We start from the raw sequence: 22630 nt of genomic DNA, 5'->3' as shown, positions 1-22630 counted from the left end.
TACCCTTTACCTGTAATAAAGCTGTCTGAGTATAAACCCAGCACCTTAAGTATAACACTTAAGGTAATTAATGTGTAATTAATGCACATATTCTTCTTGATACACCTGAATACTCATATGTCACCCAGACCACTAAGTGATATACTTGGTCCTTGGCCATCAGTCTGGTACACTGGAAAGGTACAGGCTCATTATAAGGGTATGATGAGGGTTTTCTACTATAACTCTCTGGACTCCATAAACGTCACCAAATATAATTCAGGTTATCTTTTCTACCTGTGTGTGAGGTGTCACAGCACAAAGCTCACTCCAGGCAGCCAGAGGAAAGTGAGTGCTGGGCAGGTTGAGGCAAGTATGAATAATCTTCTGACATCAGACCCTTTCTTGGAAGCTTTATTATTGGCAGGCTTAATCCAGTTCCATCTGAGCCTACATCAAAAGTGGAGAAGAATCAGTTTGGGGAGCAAAAAAGTAGGAGTGAATTTGGTGCAAGGGGTGCACGTTAAAGCATAGCATTCCAGGAACCCATTTAAAATGGGTCCTGGGCTTCAAGAGAGTGAGCAGGGTAGGATATTCCCCAGGGAATCACCTGCGTAGGCATGAGAGGTAGCACCATGGACCACCTCTCCAAGGAGGAATGCAGATGAAAAATGGGATGAGCACCTGGGACAGAGCCATGTGGATGGGACAGAAAGATTCAGGAGGAGAGGTCAGAGGGGCCAGAGGGCTTGCTGGGCAAGCATACATAACTTTAAAAAAAGTAATAACTTGGCCGGGGGAGGTGGCTCACGCCTGTAATCCCAGCACTTTGGGAGGCCGAGGTAGGTGGATCACCCGAGGTCAGGAGATCGAGACCAGCCTGCCCAACGTGGTGATACCCATCTCTGTATTTCTGTAAAAATACAAAAATTAGCTGGGTGCGTTGGCGGGCACCTGTAATCCCAGCTACTCGGGAGGCTGAGGCAGGAGAATTGCTTGAACTGAGGAGGCGGAGATTGCAGTCCGCGGAGATCACGCCATTGCACTCTAGCCTGGGCAACAGAGCAAGACTGTCTCAAAAAACAGACAAACAAAAAAAAAGTAATAAATTATTAAGAGGAAATTCACATAACATTGACCATTGTAAAGCAGGCAATTCAGTACATTCACAATGTTATACAACCACCAGCTCTAGTTCCAAAACCTTCCCATTACCCCAGACAGAAATCCTGTGTCCTTTAATTGATCACTCTGCATTCCCCTCATTTCCAGCTTCTGGCAACCCCTAAGCTGCTTTCTGTCTATGAATTTGCCTATTGTGGACATTGCATATAAATAGAATCCTACAATATGTGCCCTTTTGTGAATGAGCTTCTTTCTCCTAGCATAATGCTTTCAAGGTTCATCCATGTTGTTACATGAATCAGTCCTTCATTCCTGTTGATGGCTGAATCATATTCTATCAGACTGATAGACCACATTTTGTTTCTCTGTGCATCTGTTGGTGGGCACTTGGGTTGTTTCCACCGTTTGGCTATCGTGAACAGTGCTGAAAACATGGGTCTACATGTGCTTGTTTGAGTTCCTTTTTTCCATTCTTTTGGGTGTATACCTAGGAATGGAATTGTGAGGTCATACGGTAATTTTCTGTTTAACTTCATACATAATTTTCAAGCTCACCCGCATCAGCGGTTGGCAATTAGAAGGTTGTTGGCGAGAACTGTCAGTCAGCTGAGAGTCCTATACCCATAAAGAGGGAGTAGTAGGGGATGCCTGCCTCATTTCAAGCTGTGGGAAAGCGGCTTCAAAGGGGCCCCTCAAGCGGCTTTTATTTGTTCCTTGTAAATTGGAGAACATGATACACCTGAGAGCTCCAAAGGGCTCCAGGTCGTAGCGGATGGTGTCCCTAATGGCTGCTCGAGGTTGGCCTCCTCTCCTGAGATTGTGAGCACAAAGCATGCGTGGGACCCATGGAGCAGAGAGGGACTTCACATTTAAGAGGGATGGTGTAAGGTTTTATTAATCCTGGTTACAACCACTGCCTTGGAGAGGTGAGGTACGGAACAAGAGCACAACCAAGCTGGAGGTTGGCTCCTGCATGCAGAGGAGTTGCAGATGGATTCTAAGCAACCAGGAAAAGCAGAAGTGCCTCCTCCCATGCCCGGGGAGGATCCCATCCGCCAGAGGGTGAATTTCCAAAACCATGTATCTCATGACAGTATTACTCAGGTAAGGTCCTACCCCACCTCCCTCCCAGTTATTGTACACTCCCAACCCTGGAGAGGACAGAAACTTCTCTAAGTAACTTGGAATGAGAGCTAGAAGCTCAAGTTGGGAGAGCAGTTACCCAAGCTTCCCATTCTTCCTCACTGCAGACGTGCAGCCCAGAGCTCCTCAGAAAGACGCTGGAAGGCTTTTTTGTTTTTAAACTTGTGCTGGACAGGACTTATTAAGTTCTGAACTGGAACGAGTTGTTTTCATTTCTGTGAGTGACACACCCAGCCTTGAATTTCATCCAAGGCCTTGGAAGGTAAAAATGAAGTTGTTGATAATTAATTATCTCCTGTTATGGAGTAAATGTTTGCATACCCCAAAATTCATATGTTGAAATCCTGAACCCCAATCTGGTGATATTAGGAGATGGGGTATTTGGGAGGTGACTGGGTCACAAGGATGGAGCCCTCATGAATGGCATTAGTGTTCTTATAGAAGAGACCTCAGAAAATAATAAATAAAATTAAAAAGGGACCGCAGAGAGATCTCTTCCTCCTTCCATCATATGAGGACACAGCCAGAAGATGGCCGTCTATGAACAGGAAGCAGGCCCCCATTAGACACCGAATTTACCAGTGCATTGATCTTAACACTCCCCAGCCTCTAGAACTTTCAGAAACATTTATTCTGTTTATAAGCTTCCCAGTCTATGGTATTCAATTATGGCAGCCTGAACTGACTCAGACGTATCCCAGAAGTTGTACCTGTTCCAAGTGGTTAAACTTTTGTTACTTACCCTCCTTAAGAACAAAGCTCGTGACTTTCTCCATATCTGTTGCTTTTGTACCAGAGTCTGGCATGCAGAGACACTGAGTACATGTTCTCTCTTTGTGTGTAAACTCTGTTTACTTCCGCATCATGCGCTCCAGCCGGAACTCAGCAAGCAAACACAAGGTTGCTTCACAGCCCTAGGCCTGGAGGCTACTGCAGCAAAGGGTGAGACATTCTATGCCCTTCCTATGGGGACAGGTAGGGAGTGAATCTTTTACTCTGCCACCTCCTTTCCCCTGTCAGCAGAGACTAACAGAATGGACATTCTGTAGGCTGGATAGGAACATGGAGCTGAAAGTTACTTATCTTGCAAAAATGTCCTAATCTCCCCGAAACTAGTAAGCAATTCTCTGTGTCTCTGTCCAAACGCTTGGGATGCTAATTTTTTTACTCAAAAAAAAAAAAAAAAAAAAAAAAGTTTACAAGGGGAAATCTACCAAATGTGACTTCTCCATACTGATCACCCATTAAGGCAGGGGGTAGACTCTTATCACAAATAGTGGTTCTCAAAGTTGAGTGTGCATCAGAATCCTATGGAGGGCTTGCTACAACAGACTGCTGGCCCTTCCCTCTTGAGTTTCTGAGTCAACAGGGCTGGGTGTGGCCAAATAATTTTCATTTTGGACATATTTCCAGGTGACCCCGATGCTGCTGGCTTGCAGAATACACTTTAGAACCACTGAGTGAGACATAGGAGATTTGTTGGGATTCAAAATCACTCTGAAATTAACCACCCTAACATTTTCAAAGTGTCTGAAAAATACCCTGAAAATAACTCTTTGCCCACCCTCCTCACCTCTGGCTAAATACCTGAGAGAGGTTTTTCAGGAGTTTCTTGCCCAAATCATTCCAGGCCCTCGCCCTGAAGCCTGCCTCGTTATAATCACTGAGTCCTCTCTGATCTTCATATGACTTCCAGTTCATCTCAAGAATAATGCTGAAATTAGAGAAACTCCAAGACAGGAAGTCATCAGCACACTTCTGGTTCCATGTAATGATGAAAGGCAGACAGGTCTGCCCTAGTGAGGAAGCTCAGGGTTTTCCAAAGCTTTGGGATGAGGAAGCTGCATCTCAAAAGAGGGTCCTCTGAGATGGTTCTCAAGGATACAGCAGGGCCTCTTATCAGGACCTACCTGTTGGTAGGAGGGACAAAAAGGATCTTCTGGCCTACAGTCTTTTTCAGAGCCTCATCTGGGTGACTTCCTTGCCTTCTACTCACAGAGCTGGTGTGATAAAATACGCATGGGGCTGCCTCCCCTATAGGACCCTCGCCAACCCCTTCTCCCGATCATGGGAACTCAAGTGGAATATAAGAGTGGCACCCAAAGAAGGAGGGACATGAAGATTCCCACAATTCTGTGCTCAGCCTCACAGAGAAGCCTCTATCCATCGAGCAAATTTGTACCTCTGTTTATAATCAGTGTGGTCCTAAGGCAGTGGGTCTCAATGCTGAATCTTAGAATTCTAGAATCACCAGGGGGAGCTTTCAAAAAATACCCATGCTTGAAACCAGCTCACCCAGACAGGTATCTGTAAAAAAAGAGGGGTAGGGAGATTTAAAGAGAAATAGAAGCAAATGTCCACGAAAGGATGTGTAAAATGAAAAATGCTTGCTGTATGCATACGGCAAAAAGTAGAAACAGGAGAATGGAAAAATAAATTGTGGTTAATTACCGGGAAGAGATTGAAGGTGATTTTCTAGAATTCTCAAAATGTATATCTTGATCTGTGTCACACAGGTGTGTAGGTATCTGTATCTGTGAAAATAAGCAGATATAGATGTAGATATAGGCATAGACATGGTTTGACTGTGTCCTCACCCAAATGTCAACTTTTTTTTTTTTTTTTAGGTGGAGTCTTACTGTATCACTCTGTTGCCCAGGCTGGAGTGCAGTGGCATGATCTCGGTGCACTGCAACCTCTGCCTCCAGGGTTCAAGCAATTCTCCTGCCCCAGCCTCCTGAGTAGCTGGGACTACAGGTATAGGCCACCACACCTGGCTAATTTTTGTATTTTTAGTAGAGACAGGGTTTCACCATGTTGGCCAGGCTGGTCTTGAATTCCTGATCTCAAGTGATCTGCCTGCCTTGGCCTCCCAAAGTGCTGGGATTACAGCTGTGAACCACCATGCCCAGCCCCAAATCTCATCTTGAATTGTAGCTCCCATAATCCGCATGTGTCATGGAAGGGAGCCAGTGGGAGGTAATTAAATCATGGGGGCGGGTTTTTCTTGTGCTGTTCTCGTGATAGTAAGTAAGTCTCATGATATCTGATGGTTTTATAAAGGGCAGTTCCCCTCCACTTGCTGTCTTGCCTACTGCCATGTAAGATGTGCCTTTGCTCTTCCTTTACCTTTTGCCATGATTGTGAGGCCTCCCCAGCCATATGGTACTGTGAGTCTATTAAACCTCTTTTTCTTTATAAATTACCCATCTTGGGTATTTCTTCATAGCAGTATGAAAATGGACTAATACATACATAATACATAATAGCTAATACATAAGCTATATTCAAGATTAGCATACTTCCCACACTTTACATAGTTTATGCCTTGATCAACAGAAACAAAGAATGCCAATGCTCAAGCCCTACTTCAGAGATTGTCATTTAATTGAATATTTTCCAAGCTTCCTGATGATTCTCTTGTGCAATCACTGTTGAGAAACACCGTCTCAGAGCATAAGGCCACCTTGGTCTGGGCCCAAGGTTAGTAAAACAAAAAGAGGCCTTGTAGGCCATCTAAATCTGGCTCGACTCATCAGGGTTTTGCCACGTATTTCCTCTGCACACGTACCCTTTGGGGACTGGCAGTGTGCCTGACTGGTCGGGGTCTTCTCATTGATCTTGTTAATTTGTGGCAATGCTCAGTAGAGAGGATCCTGGGATTTGGGCAGGGGCATCCCCGCAGTCCTCAGGTTGTGAGTGCAGCCACTGGTATCGTGAGCAATGCTTTCAAAGGAGAGTAAGGCTCCTCCAGTCTTGGAGGAGAATCCAGCAAGTGGATTCTGAAACTGGCAGAGAAAGGGACCCATGGCAAGAGAGAGACAGGTCTTGCTCTCAGAACCCTCCCACCACAAGAGCACCTGCATTTCCTTTTTTTTTTTTTTTTTTTTTTTTGAGGTGGAGTCCCACTCTGTTGCCCAGGCTGGAGTGCAGTGGCAAGATCTTGGCCCACTGTAACCTCCACCTCTCAGGTTCAAGCTATTTTCTTGCATTAGCCTCCCTAGTAGCTGGGATTACAGGTACACACCACCATACCCGGCTAATTTTGTATTTTTAGTAGTGACGGTGTTTCACCATGTTTGCTAGGCTGGTCTCGAACTCCTGACTTCAGGTGATCCGCCTGCCTCTGCCTCCCAAAATACTGGGATTACAGGTGTGAACCACCATGCCTGGCACACTTGTATTTCTTGTAAAGAGAAGCAGTTCCTGCATTGGGAGAAAATGTGCTAATCTGGATCTGGGGCTGATACTGATTTTGAGAGCCAGTTCAGCCCCCCTTAAAAACACCTGGGGTTTGGGTTGGCAGAAGACACAGCGTTTGCCACGACTAGCTTTTTCCTCCTTCTCCTATTTCTCAGCCAGGGCTCAGGGGCTGGTACGCTACCAAGTCTTAATTATGATCCTGGATTTGAGGAATTCAGGGGGTGGATTCACACAGGGTGGGAGAGTTATCAGCAAGCAGGAAGAGGGGAAATACAAGGATTAATAACACAGAATAAATCATAGTTAATTACTGGGAAGAGACGGAAGGCAACTTCAGTGGTTGTATCATCTTATTGGATGGAATCGGAGGGGGAAATTTAATGTAATTGTTACAAACACAAGGCCAAGAAAAAATATTACAAGTTCAGTTCCTTGAACTTTCTGTTTCTAGGAAGTGTGTTGTTCATTAGCTGTGGGAGAAACACAATCACAGCTGGCGAAAGCTTTCAGAATTTACATGCAGACAGAAAATGCTGGAAGTCATGACTGAGTCTTTCTCAATAAGGAAGTGACCTGAAAGAATGTTTGTGAAGAATGTGGAGGGTCAACCAGCACCTGAAAGGCTGGGGAAAGGTGAGGTTTTATGAAGAAGAATTTAGGAAAAGTCTTAGGATTCTTTCTAGCCTCCAGTTAGAAGCAGCAATTTTACCATTGGCAGTTTCAATTCAAAAATATTTGGAGGGTAGATTTCCCAGCTATGATGTTATAAAAATAAGTGAAGGGAAGGAGTCAGGAGGAGATAGTTTAACATTGTTAAGAGTTTAGACTCTGAAAAAAAAAAAAGAAAGAAAGAAAGAAAGGCTGGGTGCAGTGGTTCACACCTATAATCCCAGCACTTTGGGAAGCTGAGGCAGGCGGATCACCTGAGGTCAGGAGTCTGAGACCAGCTAGCCAACATGGTGAAACCCCGTCTCTACTAAAAATACAAAAATTAGCCGAGCGTGGTAGCTCATACATGTAATCTCAGTTACTCAGGAGGCTGAGGCAGGAGAATCGCTTGAACCTGGGAGGAGGAAGTTGCAGTGAGCCAAGATCTTACCACTGCACTCCAGCCTGGGCCACAAACCAGAGCAAGACTCCGTCTCAACAATAATAATAATAGTAAAAAAGAGTTTAGGCTCTGGTATGTGGCTTGTGGCTGCCTGAGTTTGCTGTTTCCTTGTGCAATTTGCTAGCTGTGCTACCTTAAGCAAGTGATATCACCTTGCTAGAATTTTTACCTTCAATATGGGGCACCCTACTCACAAGCTGGGGTGCAGGGATTTTTAAACAAATAAGATGAACAGAAGAAGCATCCTCTCAGGAAGAACCTGAGGCGGGAGGTGCCGCTGGAGAAGATTTATAATTTTTCCGGACTAAAAGAATTTCAGATGCTTCTCTCAAAACCCAAGAAAACCAAGTAAAAATTAATGTTTTTCAAATATGAAAGTTCAAAACAGGGACCAGACATAAAGTATTGCTCTGAGACAGGTCTGAAACAATTTATGAGTTAATTTTTCCAAGGTTAAGGATATGCCCAGAAGGAAAAATACGGAATCACAGACACAGTCTGTGTGGTCTGTGCCTTTCTCCAAAGATGACTCCCAGGACTTCACTATTTAAAGGGGAAGAGCAGCTGGAGGGGAAAGAGGGAGGGTCTGGAAATCCACAAATTGCAAGGGAAAAGGACTAGGTAGGGGAATAGTCAATTATGGATTTGTCTCACAAAGAGTAAATCAGTGTTTACATAAGATAAGGTGAAAGCAGAGTAGTTGCCTGTGGAGATATTTAACATTTTATCTGTAGCTATCTGTTTAGGAACAAAAGGAAAGGCAGTTTCATGTATGACTCAGCTTTTAGCATTTTTTTTTTTTTTTTTCCTTCTGGCAGAGTGATTTGAGGTCCTGAGTTTTAATTTTCCTTTCACAGTATTAACTAGGGCCATGACCCAACTCCTCTCTGAGGCAGTTTCTCCCACCACTATGGGGACATGTCCTAGATGGGTGTGACATTCTGAGGGAGTTTGACTCTAGCTCCCCCAAGGACGGAAGGAGCTGGATTTTTTTTTTTTTTTTTTTTTTGCGGGGGGGACGGAGTCTCGCTCTGTCGCCCAGGCTGGAGTGCGGTGGCCAGATCTCAGCTCACTGCAAGCTCCGCTTCCCAGGTTCACGCCATTCTCCTGCCTCAGCCTCCAGAGTAGCTGGGACTACAGGCGCCCGCCACCACGTCCAACTAATTTTTTTGTATTTTTTTAGTAGAGACGGAGTTTCACCGTGTTAGCCAGGATGGTCTCGATCTCCTGACCTCGTGATCCACCCGCCTCGGCCTCCCAAAGTGCTGGGATTACAGGCTTGAGCCACCGTGCCCGGCCTGAGCTGGACTTCTTAGTTCCCTTCTCTCTACTCATCCCCACCAACCTCCCCCTTGGCCACTGTGGAGAATCTTCCTCCCTACACACATGTGCACACAGAGGTACTAAGGAAGTCCTAGTTTGTGAGTGAGCAGGGACCTTGGAATAAGTCCTTTCCTAAGGTAGGGTCTTAAGTTGGTATCTCCCCAGGAGACTGAGTGCCTAGAGGGAGGGCGAGGAGACAGCTACAGGCAAGTTGCAATATTTTCTCTACATATCCTGCCTGGAATCAAGATGCCCAGGAAATAGCCGGGCATGGTGGCTCATACCTGTAATACCCGCACTTTGGGAGGCCAGGGTGGGCTGATCACGAGGCCAGGAATTCAAGACCAGCCTGGCCAACATGGTGAAACCCCGTCTCTACTAATACAAAAATTAGCCAGGCGTGGTGGCGCGTGCCTGTAGTCCCAGCTACTCAAGAGGCTGAGGCAGGAGAATCGCTTGAACCTGGGAGGAGGCAGAGGTTGCGGTGAGCCAAGATTGCGCCACTGAGGGAAAAAAAAAAAAAAAAAAATTTCAAAGGCCCAGGAAAGAACTTCTGGACTTAGAAAGTGGCTGGAGTTTTGTATTTTTTGTATTTTTAGTTGGGATGGGGTTATCACCATGCTGGCCAGGCTGCTCAAACTCCTGACCTCAGGTGATCCACCTACCTCAGCCTCCCAAAGTGCTGGGATTACAGGTGTGAGCCACCATACCAGGGCAGGGTTCTGCTTTCTATGACCCACCTTAGGGAAGAGGCATTCTAGTATCTATGGCTAGCCCGGGGGGAGAATGGCACTGAGAGACAGGAGGGCAGGAGAAGGTCAGAGAAAACCTTTTGCTTCTGAGGCCTTCTCTTGGGGGCACTGTTTTCTGAGCCACAATAGGGACATTCAGTGTTTGTATGGAGCTAATTCCCTCTTCTCCTCTCCATGGAATTAAACACCTGACTAAGGCCGGATGCTACGGCTCACGCCCGTAATCTCAGCTCTTTAAGAGGCTGAGACAGGTGGATCACTTGAGCTAAGGAGTTCGAGACCAGTCTGGGCAACATAATGAGACCCTGTCTCTACAAAAAATACAAACATTAGCTGGGCGTGGTGGCATGCACGGATAGTTCCAGCTACTCAGGAAGCTGAGGTGGGAGGATTGCCTGAGCCTGGGAGGTTGAGGCTGCAGTGAGCTGTGATCGCACCACTGCACTCCAGCCTGGGTAACAGAGTGAAACTCTGTCTCAAAAAAAAGAAAAAGAAAAAAAGAAAAACACACATACACACACACCCCACCTGACTATTCTTCTCAAAGCCAAAAGGGAAAGAGGGAGGGCAAAGAACATTTCTTTTTTTTGTTGAGACAGAGTCTCGCTCTGTCACCCAGGCTGGAGTGCAGTGGCAGGATCTTGACTCACCACAACCTCCGCCTCCCAGGTTCAAGTGATTCTCCTCGCCTCAGCCTCCTGAGTAGCTGGGATTACAGGCACAAGCAACTAAGCCCGGCTAATTTTTGTATTTTTGGTAGAGACAGGGTTTCACCATATTGGTCAGGCTGGTCTCGAACTCCTAACCTCAGGTGATCCACCTGCCTTGGCCCCCCGAAGTGCTGGGATTGCAGGCATGAGCCACTGCACCCAGCAGAACCTTTCTTTTAAAGATGGTACTGTCGGCCTGGAGAGGTGGGTCACACCTGTAATCCCAGGATTTTGGGAGGCCAAGGCAGGTGATCACCTGAGGTCAGGAGTTCAAGACCAGCCTGACCAACATGGCAAAACTCTGTCTCTACTGAAAATATGAAAAGTAGCCGGGCATGGTGGCGTGCACCTGTAATCCCAGTCACTCGGGTGGCTGAGGCAGGAGAATCGCTTGAACCCAGGAGTCGGAGGTTGCAGTGAGCCACGATAGTGCCATTGCACTCCGGCCTCGGGAACAAGAGCAAAACTCCACCTCAAAAATAAATAAATAAATAAAGTAGTGTCTGCAAGAATGAAGACTGACACATTACCCTCCCACTAGATGACTGGTCAGGAGAAAGGAGAGACTTCAGTGGAAACAGAAGAGTATAGAATGGCCAGAAAGAGAAGGTGCAGGGATGATCACCTCGCACAGGTGCAGAACATGCCTGCTGCCTATGAGTCTACAGGCTGAGCTGGGCTAGCAGAGGTAGATGAACTTGGGGCAAAGGGTAAAAAGAATGGTCTCCTGATGCAATGGGGTGGAGGCAGCTTGACCAGGCATAACCATCTTCCCAAGGGACCACCCCCCCCCCCCCCCAAGCTAGCGGGCTGCTTGGGATAAGTCCCTCCTCAGCAGGAGCCCATTGGGGCCACCACGTATCCATACCAAACCTATAGATGACAAGCCAGGCCAGCGTAAATGGCCAAGGGAAGAGACCAAAACTACGCCATGGCCAGCCACGTAAAGGGCTATCTGTGCTTCTTCTCCATCCTTCCTATCCCCTTGTCAAAAATCTGTGTAAACAGAGAAAGAAGAATGTGGGAATGAGTCGCTCCCTCCAGCCTTAAAGGCATCAGTCAAGGCTGTGCTGGGAGGAGGTGGAGCTTGGTAGACTCTGACTTGACTATGAGATGAACTTTGACATTTGAACGGTTCCAAGTTTTACCAACTGAAATGAACGGCTTCAATGTCAGGGAGTGACTGAAAAGTTAGGGAATCCGACTGAGATAGTGTGAGGGCAGCCTATCCCCTAGTGAGGAAGAAGCTGTTAGACCCAGCTGAATTGGTAGCTGTTCTTGGAAAAAACCTTTTCTGTTTCTAGCTTAGGGAAAACGTCTGTCCTCCACGTTCCTCACCACCCCAGGGAAGATTATCTCCTTCACTTAAACTGGTAAATCTGTGGCTCTGAGATTTGGCTCTGAAATCTCTGACTTTAATTCATCTAATAAAGGTCACACCTCTGCCAACAGCAGTGCCCAGACTGGAGCCTGATCAGTCCTCCTCCTACTAGGGGAGACTGAAGCATGGTGCGTACCAGGCAGCCACATGGGGAGTCCTCACTGGGAAATGGAAGCCTGGGGGAACCCTAGTTAAAGGTGGCCTGCCTGATGCAGGACTTACAATGTGAGCTGGTTTTTTTCTACCTTAGGAAGAGAAGAGGAAAACCTTCTTTTGCTAATGTTATCGGTGGAGACCATCCCAGGCTCTTGGCATTTTGAACAAAGACTTGACCAGCCAGTGGCTGTGTGGCCTAATGGGTAAGGCATCTGACTTTGGATCAGAAGATTGCAGGTTTGAGTCACTGCCATGGTCATGGAGGGGTTATTTCTACTTTTTGCTGGGCGCGGTGTCTCATGCCTGTAATCCCAGTGCTTTGGGAGGCCGAGGAGGGCGGATTGAGGTCGGGAGTTCGAGGCCAGCCTGGCCAACATGGAGAAATTCCATCTCTACTAAAAATACAAATTAGCCGAGCATGGTGGTGCATGCCTGTAATCCCAGCTACACGGGAGGCTGAGGCAGGAGAAAAAAAAAAAAAGATGTAATTACTGGCCGGGTGCGGTGGCTCTCACCTGTAATCCCAGCGCTTTTGGAGGCCAAGGCAGGCAGATCACCCGAGGGAGGTCAGGAGTCCGAGACCAGCCTGGCCAACATGGTGAAATCCCGTTTCTACTAAAAATACAAAAAATTAGCTGGGGTAGTGGTGCATGCCCGTAATCCCAGCTACTTGGGAGGCTGAGGCAAGAGAATGGCTTGAACCCGGGAGGCAGAGTTTGCAGTGAGCCGAGATTGCACCACTGCACTCTATCCTGGGCAACAGAGCGAGACTCCATCTCCAAAAACAGGAAACAAAAGCAAACCTACAGAAAGATACATTTCTTGTGGGATACTTCTTTAAAAACAAAAACAAAGGACAAAGTTTTTTGAGAAAATGTCCTTTTTTATTAGAATATTTTAAAAACAACTGAATTGTATTAATTATTCACAAAAGGAATGACAATCCCCAAATTGGAGTGGATTTCTGGGTGGTTCAAGGAGGCACCTACATGTTTTTGACAGGTAATGACACTGCTAGTTAACAACTCTGGTTGTAGATGGGCAAGACTGGATGGCCATGGGGAGAAAAGAAAGGTGGGGGTGAAACTTTACAGAGAAAGCACCTGAGATGAGGGAAAGGCACCTTAGGTGTGTTTAAATAGCATTACTAAAGCTAAACATTAATCAGGAAAGACAAGCTTTTTTTCCTATCACCCAAGTAACACCTGGTTTGCTTTGTCTTACGTTTAAAAATATGTATTTGATCCCAGGAAGGATCTGAGTGATCCAAGTTGGACTAAACAGGAGGCAGTCTCTAGGAAATGCATATTTTTCAAGCAGGAGAATTTCTTTGCCTCTTTTTGTTCAGGATCCCATCATTATATATCTTCAATGAGTGGCAGTTTTTAATAAGAAATTAACTTGCAGAGAGAGAGAGAAATAGGAAGGAAGAGAGGAAGGAAAGAAGGAAGGAAGGAACGGAGGGAGAGACAGAAGGAGGGAGGGAGAGAAGGAAGGAAGGAGATAAATCTGTGATGATGTTGGAATGTACATGTCTCAGTGAGCAGTGACAGATGATCAGCCCTTTCTAAAGACTCCTTAAAGACACAAAATGGTAGGTAGCATTGATCTGACCTTCATACAGGGTAACCATACTTTGGGAAGCCCAAATTGAAATGATGTGATCACTGCCAATGAGTGTTGTGACTTCTAAGTGAGATGGCCCCCCAGACACAGCCACCAGAAGAAGCGTCTGAATTCTCAGAGCTGGTCTTCTCCAGAATATGTGAGAAATCATCAGAAGACATTGAAAACAAGAATGCCCATACCCATTGACCCCGGGGCATTGCTAAGGCATTCTATTGGCTAAAGTCCCTGGTTTATGTTTCAAAATTCTCCAGTTCCAGCGATGGAACAGATGTCTTACTGGTCTTCCCCAAGGAATGGATAGCCAGGACCTCATATCAATGTCAGAATGGGGCTGCACTGACCAGACAGTCCTCTTTATCCTAAACTGTGGGCCACTTGGCCTGGGAAGTTTCTTATTGAAGGGTAAACCCATGTTACCACTGTGAAGTTCATCTCCCACAATTCCTATAATTGGGTTAGTACAGTTCTTGCTCATAGCTAGAGACCTAGTTGTGGCTCTGCCTCATTGGTTCTTCCATGAGGCCATAGGTGGCCTCAAGGTCAAGACATCTGGCAGAATAGAAAGCTTCAGGGTGAGCCATATAAGCCCAGGTTCCGGGCAGCTTGGGAGATCCTGGGAGATTTCCTCCGGGGAAATGGATAGTAAGCTGGTTTGCCAGACCTGTGTGGGTTCTTTATGGAAAGAGGACATTGAGTGCTGAATTTTAAGCCAGATTCCACTGCCTTTGTTTGGGTATTGCCCACCTGGCATGGAAGCTGGGCAGCCTCTGGGATTCCGGTTGCTTGCTGAATCATCTGATTGGCTTCAAACAAGTGTGTGTCTCCTTCAGGAGGGAGCCTTTGGTCAGATTCCACAAGCTTGCCCCTATGATGTACTTGATGACTGGTGTCCTGGGGGAAGGTTTGAACCAAATGATGCATCTCCAGGTGCGTGTGCCACGGAGACTCGGGGGCCTGAAGACAGCCCTGGGCAGCCTCCTCCAGCCTCCCGTCCACCTTGGAATCTGCCTCTTCCAGGGACAGTGAGCTCCTTCTCTCCTTGTTAATCCAAACAGCATTGACTATCGATTCCGCAGGAGCAGGCGCGTTTCCTCCTGAAAAGAGAAAGCACCAGCAGGGTCATCACTGGAAGGGACAGGGGCATCTCTCACTTAGGGGGTCTCATTACTTTCAAGCTGAAGGAAGGCCATCCCCAGAAGGTTCCTGGTACATTGCATGTGTGTACATGTGTACATACACAGGGTCTCACTTGTATGCTCACACACATGCCCTTTCACACCTCACCCATATATATTCACACACACACAATTATTCATTCGTTCGGCACATATTTATTGAGCACTTAATATGGGCCAGGCATTATTTATTCCAGGTCCTAGGAATACAGCAATGAACATTGAGACAAAACCCATACCTTCCTGGGTGTGTCCTAGTTGAGTAGAGAGACAAAAATGCATATTTATAATGCCTGGAAAATCTCAGGCATAACAGAGGGCCAAACACTGAAGTGAAGGAGGGAACTCTGGGAGGAGATAGGAAACTAGCATTTGGGGCTAAAAGAAAGGCAAAGAGCACACATAGACTCACACACATTTGGGTTCACATATGCTCACCAGTGGAAAACATTATTCTTAACTTATGGGGTTTTGTATTCTGGGATTCTTTTTTTTGTTTTGTTTTTCTTTGTTTGGGACGGAGTCTCACTCCATTGCCCAGGCTGGAGTGCAGTGGTGCAACCTCCACCTCCTGGGTTCAAGCGATTCTCCTGCCTCAGCCTCCCAAGTAGCTGGGATTACAGGCACCCGCCACCCTGTCTGACTAATTTTTGTATTTTTAGTAGAGATGTGATTTTCACCATGTTGGCCAGGCTGGTTTTGAACCCCTGGCCTCAAGTGATCTGCCCGCTTCAGCCTCCCAAAGTGTTGGGATTACAGGCGTGAGCCACTGCACCGGGCTGTGTCCTGGGATTCTGATAGTGGGTTTACAACCCAAGGCAAAAGAGGGAGGAGTTGTGTTTTGAAGCAGCTCCTTTTAGAGAACGAAACATTATCCTTCTAGTCCACAGGCACTGCTCTGGGAAGACATCTGCAGCATTTACTGCTCCTCAGAACTGGCTTTAGGTGGAAGAGGCAGACCAATGTCTCTTTTTTTTCTTGGGGACTTTTCTTTAAACCACCTAGTGGAATATGATAGTTCATTGTTAACTCTTGGTGGCAGTGACAGGGGTTGGAATGACTGAAAAGCATTTGCCTTATAGAAAGCAAGTGTGTGACCAGTTTGGAGCTCCTCAAAAGTGTCATTTAGGTTCACTTGTCTGTCCCATCACCTGTTATCACAGAAGACCCTGGAGGTGACAGAGCAAGAGTGGGGAGACGATGTCGGAAGAATAAAGTCAGAAGGAAGCCCCTGAGCTCCAATTCCAGGGATCCAAAAGAAACAGAAGACCAGCTGCAGCCATCTCAGCCAACAACTACTGTCCTGTCAACATTAACTCTAGTGTGAGGCTCTCAAGATTTGTTTCGGCTTTGTAACTGCATTAGTTCCTTAGTATTATTTTCCAGCATGAAATGAAGGAAACACTTTTGTTTTGTTTTGTTTTATTTTATTTTATTTTATTTTTGAGACAGAGTCTTGCTCTGTTGCCCAGGCTGAAGTGCAGTGGTGCAATCTCGGCTCACTGCACCCTCCGCCCTCCGCCTCCTGGGTTCAAGCGATTCTCCTGCCTCAGCCTCCTGAGTAGCTGGGTCTACAGGTGCCCGCCACCACACCTGGCTAATTTTTTTTTTTTTTTTTTTGTATTTTTAGTAGAGACGAGGTTTCACTGTGTTAGCCAGGATGGTCTCGATCTCCTGACCTTGTGATCCATCTGCCTCAGCCTCCCAAAGTGCTTGGATTGCAGGCATGAGTCGCTGCACCCGGCCGAAGGAAACTTTTATAAATATCCAACCTGTTATGTACTTATTTGAGAACAAGGAAGGAGGGAGGCACAATGAGAGAACCTAGAAACTGGTATCCTCTCCCATCACGAGTTTAGAAGGAAAGGACTGAAGGTGGACAGTCTTGTTCAACTGTCAGTCCCAGCCTGCGGTTCAGAGGAAAGGAAAGAGTTCGGCTGGGAGGTACACAGGGATCCCACCCCAAAGCAGCCTCTGCTGAGAATCACCATGAGCCTTCTGTGGCAGTACCCTCCACATCTTGGGATGGTGCCTGCTCTTCACTGTACAAGAGAAAGAGAATTAGGGTAATTGCCTGAAGAGTACAGGGAAATTTTGTATCATGTTTTTTATCTGTTTTGTTTTGGTTTTGGTCAGTTAGGGACTGGCGATGAAGGAAATGTACTCGTTATCTATAATACTTTCTTCATTCTTCATCCTTGATTCACTTCGCTAGGAGATACAAATTGGAGAAGGGATATTTTGAGCCCCTCCTTGATTTCTCTCTTCAGTGGGGATGGAGGAAGTGGGTGGAGAGAATAACGAAGAGAGTGGTAGGGAGACTCAGGGAGGAAAGAAGAATCAAAATTCATCCTAACTGCCTGAGACCTTTGGTGGAGCTGCTCTCATCAAGCCAGAGTCAGGCAGACATGAGGTCTGGTCCTGAGTTCACCACTGACTCACTAGGAGACCCTAGGCCTCCATTTCCTCATCTATAAAATGGAGATCTTAAAAAGGGAGCTACCTTACAGGGCTGCTAGGAATGTTCAATGAAATGTAATATAAAACATCCAGCCCAGATATAAGTCCCGACCCTAATCCCTTTTTCTACATAAAGCGAGTCACACAGTGTCTGACTGCGACAAAAGCATATTCCTTTTGGACATCAATCACTGGGGGTAATTGGGGCTCCACAGACTTCTGAGAGTAGCTCAAGTTCCCCTGAGAACTTACGTTGCATCAGGGAAGGCACACTGCTACTTGTAACTGAATTTCCAGAACCTGGATCCATCGCATAATGCTAAGACGGGGCGAAGAAAGCTAATTTTGGAGCCCTTCCTTTCATCGATCAGCTCCTAGAATTTCTGAGCTTCTAAATGCAAACCAATGTCTTGAGACATTGACTTCTAGCTTTCGCAGGAGCCCAATCTCAATGCTCACTCTGTCTTCCTGGGTCTCTCTGCTGCAATAGGCACTGAGGATCATGGTCCTCTAAAATCCCTCTACCAACTTGGCTTCATGACATTAATTGCTCTTGATTTTCTTCTACCACTTAAAATATGTTTAATTGTGGTAAAATATATAGAGCATAAAATGTACCATCTTAACCATTTTTAAGTGTACAGTTTAGTAGTGTTCAGTACATTCACGTTATTGTGGACCCAATCTCCAGAACTCTTCAGCTTCCCTAACTGACACTCTATAAGCATTAAACAATAACACCCCACTTCCCCGTGCCCCAGCCTCTGGCAACCACCATTCTGCTTTCTTTCTGTCTCTCTATATATGACTACTCCCATTTACTCATGTAAATAGGATTATACAGTATTTGTCTTTTTGGGACTGACTGACTTTACTCAGCATAATGTCCTCAAGTTTTATCCATGTTGTAGTGTATGGCAGAATTTCTTTCCTTTTTATGGCTGAATGATATCCCTCTCCTCAAATTTTGACTGCTCTCTCCATCTTCCCTGGCTTCATTTCTTCCTCTTGTTCCTTAAATATTTGAGTATTCCAGAACTCTAACTTTCATCCCAGTTTCTTATTAATTTACACATGGATTTGCCACAATTTTATCCATGCCCATGGCTTCAGCTACCATCTATAGATGAATGACCCCAAATCTAGATCTCCAGCCCGACTGAGATCCAGGCTGGATGGAAGGTCTACAGGCAACTATCTCCAATGCAGTATATTCAAAAACAAGTTAATTTCTCTCTATTAAAAACCTTTTCTCCTGTATTCTCAAGGAAACATATCACCATCTATCCTGTTGCTAAAGTATAGGGGACAATTAATTGCTCTTTTGCCTCCTTAGTGTCATTTTCACCTTATTTTTGTCACCTTACCCTGATTTTTCCCTGGAGAATTACCTGCTCCTTCACATTCAGTGCCAGTGTTTCCAATGGCCTTCCTACTCAGATGCATGTGACATATTTGATCTTGTCCTCAGTCAATCAGTGCATAAAGCCTTGATGAGTTTTATACATATTAATTCATTTGATTCCTGCAATAACCCTATGATTTGGGTACTACAGTTATTCCCAATTGACAGGTGAGGAAACTGAGCCCCAGAAAATTTACGTAACTTGTTTAAAGCTGCATATTAAGTAAATGGCAGAACTGGAACTCAAACTCAGGCTGTGCTCCAAGACCCAGTACGTGACCACTCCATTATACAGTATGCTGCCTCTCACAGTTAGATAAAGAATGTGAAACTCAGCCGAGCATGGTGGCTCACGCCCAGCACCTTTGAAGGCTGAGGTGGGCGGATCACCTGAGGTCAGGAGTTCAAGACCAGCCTGGCCAACATGGCCATCAACCCCATCTCTACTAAAAAAAATATAAAAATTAACTGGGCGTGGTGGCAGGTGCCTGTAATCCAGCTACTCAGGAGGCTGAGGCAGAGATAATTGCTTGAACCTGGGAGGCAGAGGTTTCAGTGAGCCGAGATTGCACCACACTGCACTCCAGCCTGGGCGACAGAGTGAGAATCTGTGTCAAAAAAAAAAAAAAAAAAAAAAGGTGGAACTGCAAACTGCTGAAAGTGCCCTGAATGACCCTGATGTAGCCGGGAAGTCAGAAGTCTTCTTGGAGAAAACCACACCTGGGCACTCCTTGCATGAACCATAATTTAGCACCTGGTAACGATGGGAAAGGGGGCACTGAGTTACCAAGAGCAGGAGAAAGGATGAGCACAGGGGATAGTGAATTCTCTGGGGGCGTGTTGAATTTGAGATGTCTTTGGATCACCCCCACTAAGCAATTAGATTTGTAAGTCTGAATTGCAGGTGTATTAAGCATGGTGTTTCCTTTTGAAGGGATTTAAATTAATAAATGTTTGTTGAATAACTGAATGAATAAACACCCTCCAGGGTGGGATAGAGCTTTAGGAACATTTCAGTTTATGCCCTGCAGAGATGGTGACTGGCTGTGCCAGTTCACTCCTGCCAGGAATGGGCAGGATCCCATTGGTTGGCAACAGCCCAGGTAATGGGAGATGGGCTCCTTCAGCTCAGAGGTGCCACTTTTGTTCCCAGAAGGCAGCACACTTCCTGCCTTAGACAGAGAGGTCCCTCTGGCCCCTGATTTTTGCCCAGTCTGTACTGGCAAAGGGCAGCCCAAAGAGTCTGCTGAACTCTACAAATAACCACAGAATCCCACAGAGCCCAGCTTTGACCTTTCAGGGCATCTTCCCTTCTCCCTCAACCTGTTCCTCTGTTAGAGGAGGAAGGGCTGGGATTTGACAAGCCCTTGGTTTCTGAGCCCTGTGCCTCTAACTTCCTCCTGGAATGAAATCTGAGTTCCCAAAGGGAGGAGGTTTCTCCCCATGAGTGGGGTAGGGGATTTCTGTGTCCAATCACACCTCCTTGCCTAATGTTTGAGGCTGGATGAACCTGGGATGCCTCATGGGTCTCTGAGCCCTAGGCGTCCTCTGGCCCAGACAGTTCCCAGGCTGTTGGGAACGCCATGTCTTCTACCGCCAGAGTGAATTTCTCTGGTCTGTAGGAGGTGCCTTAGTTAGACCCAGCCAGGAAGCAGAGCTCCTATCACCATACCTGAGCTAGCAGGGGGGCCAAGCCTCCAGGCTGACCAGTCTAGCAAGATCAGAACATCAGAGCAGAGGCCAGGAACAGTGCTGGCAGCCAGGTGCTTGGCTGAGGCCCCTGGCTCCCTTAGCAGGTGGGACAGCTGAGCAGAGCTGCCCTGAGCCCGCCTCCCTTGCTCTTCCCCACTGGGAGGGAGGGCTGGCAAAGCCCTGGCTCTGCCTCCCTGCGGCTCTGCCACTCAGTCCTCCCACGGTCAGTCTCTCCTTCCCCAGCCCCTGTCCATTCCTACCTTTCGGAAGCACCAGGAGGTGGGCCTGGGTCCTCTGCTGCCTCTTCAAGCCTTCATACTGGGCTCGCAGGAAGTGGATGCTGAGTGGGGGCCCTTTCCCAGGGGCCTGAGTCCTGGAGCCCTCAGCCATGAAGCGAGATCCAAGCTGCCAGAAGTGGGGCAGGGCTGGGCATGGGCAGGGCAACCCCTCCATCCGGATCCGGGAGAAAAGCAAACAGAGCTGAGTGGGGCAGGACCCGGGGAGGAGGAGAGAGGGAGGGGGCAATGAGGGAGAAGGAGAAGTGACGGGCAAAAGAAGGGTGGAAAGGGGAGTGGGACTGAGGAAGGAGATAGAAAAATAAGGGGGAAGGAGAAAGATGAACAGGAGGAGGAGGTAGGGAGAGGGAGATATGGGGGGGAGGAGAAAGGTGGGAGACAGGGGCAGTAAGAGAAGGAAAGGTCGGAGGAAAGAAGGGGCAGCGAAGGGGGAAAGACTGGAGGGAGGAGGTGATAGTGACAAGGGGGGATTAATGGGGTGAGAGAAGAAAGGGAGGAAGAAGGAGACAGGCAGGAGGAGGCAAGGAAAGGAGTGATGGGGAGTAGGAGACTGAGAAGTAAGGGGAGAACTGGGGGAGCAAAGAGAAAGGCAAGCTCAGCTGCTCAGAGCCCTTCAGGGAGGTCAAGAAGGTATCTTACTCCAGGTCCTTTCATTGCTTGATCCTAAAGTTTAGAATCCAATTCCCAGTGCTACGGTGAAGTCTCCCATTTCTTGACAGAGCTGGGACTGGGCCTGGGGAATGCTAAGCACCCTCTTGGCTCACACATTTTGGACTGGAACGTGGCGACTTTTCAGCAAACCTGCTGGTTGGGTTTGCAGTAGTTCAAACAACACTCTCGGGAGCTTCACAAGGCCAGTGCTTCTGGATGTGTGCCCCGCGGCCACACCCTAAAGAAACCCAGTAGCAAAGATCTCCCCAAGATCTCCACTCAGACCCCAACACACACCCCAGGTGAAAATCCAGCCCCAAAGCCAGCCATGGGACAAAACCCAGGGAAATCTTGGCCTCTGGCCAGCCCCGCCCCTTGGACATTTGGTGTAGCCTCTGCCGTCTCAGCATTTTCCAACCGTCGTAAGTTAGGCATCCCCTCAACCTGTGCTTGCCAGCCCCAACATTTCCACATCACTTTTGAATCCCAGACCCTCTCCCTCTTACACCAGCTTTGACCTAGCCTTGCTGCATTTGGTCAACTAAGTGCCTTTCTATCTTCTCCTATCATGGTGCTTACTGATTACCCAATTACCCAATATGTCTACAGAGGCAATGGAAACAGAGTAGAGCCTGAACCTACGAGACATTTTGGACATTAACCAGATACGATCTAGTTATTTGATGTGGGGGAGCAGTGGAAGATGGAGAGCAAATCTTCACTGGGTAGCATATGTTAGTTTTGCTAGGTCTGCCATAACGAAAACCCATAAACTGGATGTCTTAATCCACAAACATTATTGTCTCTTAGTTCTGGAGGTTAGAAGAGAAGGGTCAAGGTATGAGCAGGGTTGGTTTCTTCTTGGAGCTATGTGAGAGTATCTGTTCCATGCCTCTCATCTTGTTTCTGATGGTTTGCTGGCAATCTCTGGTATTCCTTGGCTTGCAAAAACATTGCCTAATCTCTGCCTTTATCTTCACATGATGTTCTTCCTATGTGGGTGTCTCTGTATCCAAATTTCCCTCTTTTATAAGTACAGTAATCGCATTGGATTAGAGCTCAATCTGTCTCAAAAAATACAGAGAGAGATAACCAAAGCCTCCTCATACCTTTTTATCGGTAGGTCGCTCTATCATGAAGGCAAGAGCAACCTATCTGTGCTGGACCAGCTGCACTTGCCACGAAATCATGGTAGTAGACATCACGGCAGTAGGCTGGCCACAATGGCTCACAACTGTAATCCCAGTACTTTGGCAGGCTGAGGTGGGTGTGTTGATTATGCCCTGGAGTGCAGGACCAGCCTGGGCAACATGGTGAAACCGTATCTACAAAAATTAGCCAGGCATAGTGGCACATGCCTGTAGTCCAAGCTACTTGGGTGGCTGAGGTGGGATGATTGCTTGAGCCCAGAAGCTCAAGGCTGCAATGAGCCATGATTG

General features: G+C 46.9%; 1 protein-coding gene and 1 non-coding gene across 3 annotated transcripts; one reads left to right on the top strand and one right to left on the bottom strand.

Moving 5' to 3' along the window:
• Positions 1-380: 380 nt before the first annotated feature.
• On the bottom strand, positions 381-21316 carry C15H9orf152 (chromosome 15 C9orf152 homolog). 2 transcript variants are annotated; one of them, XM_005581104.5, is made up of 4 exons: positions 20505-21316; positions 14257-14606; positions 4699-4781; positions 381-4554 (listed from the first exon to the last, which is right to left on the bottom strand). In XM_005581104.5, the coding sequence occupies exons 1-4, from the start codon at positions 20695-20697 to the stop codon at positions 4539-4541; spliced, it is 642 nt and encodes a 213-aa protein (XP_005581161.3). In that variant the 5' UTR covers positions 20698-21316; the 3' UTR covers positions 381-4538. The 2 variants fall into 2 exon arrangements, with proteins under 2 accessions (XP_005581161.3, XP_005581159.3); XM_005581102.5 differs by lacking the exons at positions 381-4554; positions 4699-4781 and having other exon boundaries at positions 12746-14606.
• On the top strand, positions 12069-12142 carry TRNAQ-UUG (transfer RNA glutamine (anticodon UUG)). Its single transcript has one exon. It is a non-coding gene; the product is annotated as a tRNA-Gln (tRNA).
• Positions 21317-22630: the final 1314 nt, after the last annotated feature.

This window comes from Macaca fascicularis, chromosome 15 (genome assembly GCF_037993035.2).
Source record: "Macaca fascicularis isolate 582-1 chromosome 15, T2T-MFA8v1.1".
Classification (NCBI taxonomy): domain Eukaryota; kingdom Metazoa; phylum Chordata; class Mammalia; order Primates; family Cercopithecidae; genus Macaca; species Macaca fascicularis.
This window is presented reverse-complemented; position numbering and strand designations above follow the sequence as displayed.

Coding starts and splice junctions, on each gene's coding strand:
- C15H9orf152 (XM_005581102.5), bottom strand. CDS start 20,697: ATGGAGGGGTTGCCCTGCCCATGCCCAGCCCTGCCCCACTTCTGGCAG. Junction 14,607..20,504: donor CCTCCTGGTGCTTCCGAAAG/GTAGGAATGGAC, acceptor TTCTCTTTTCAG/GAGGAAACGCGCCTGCTCCT.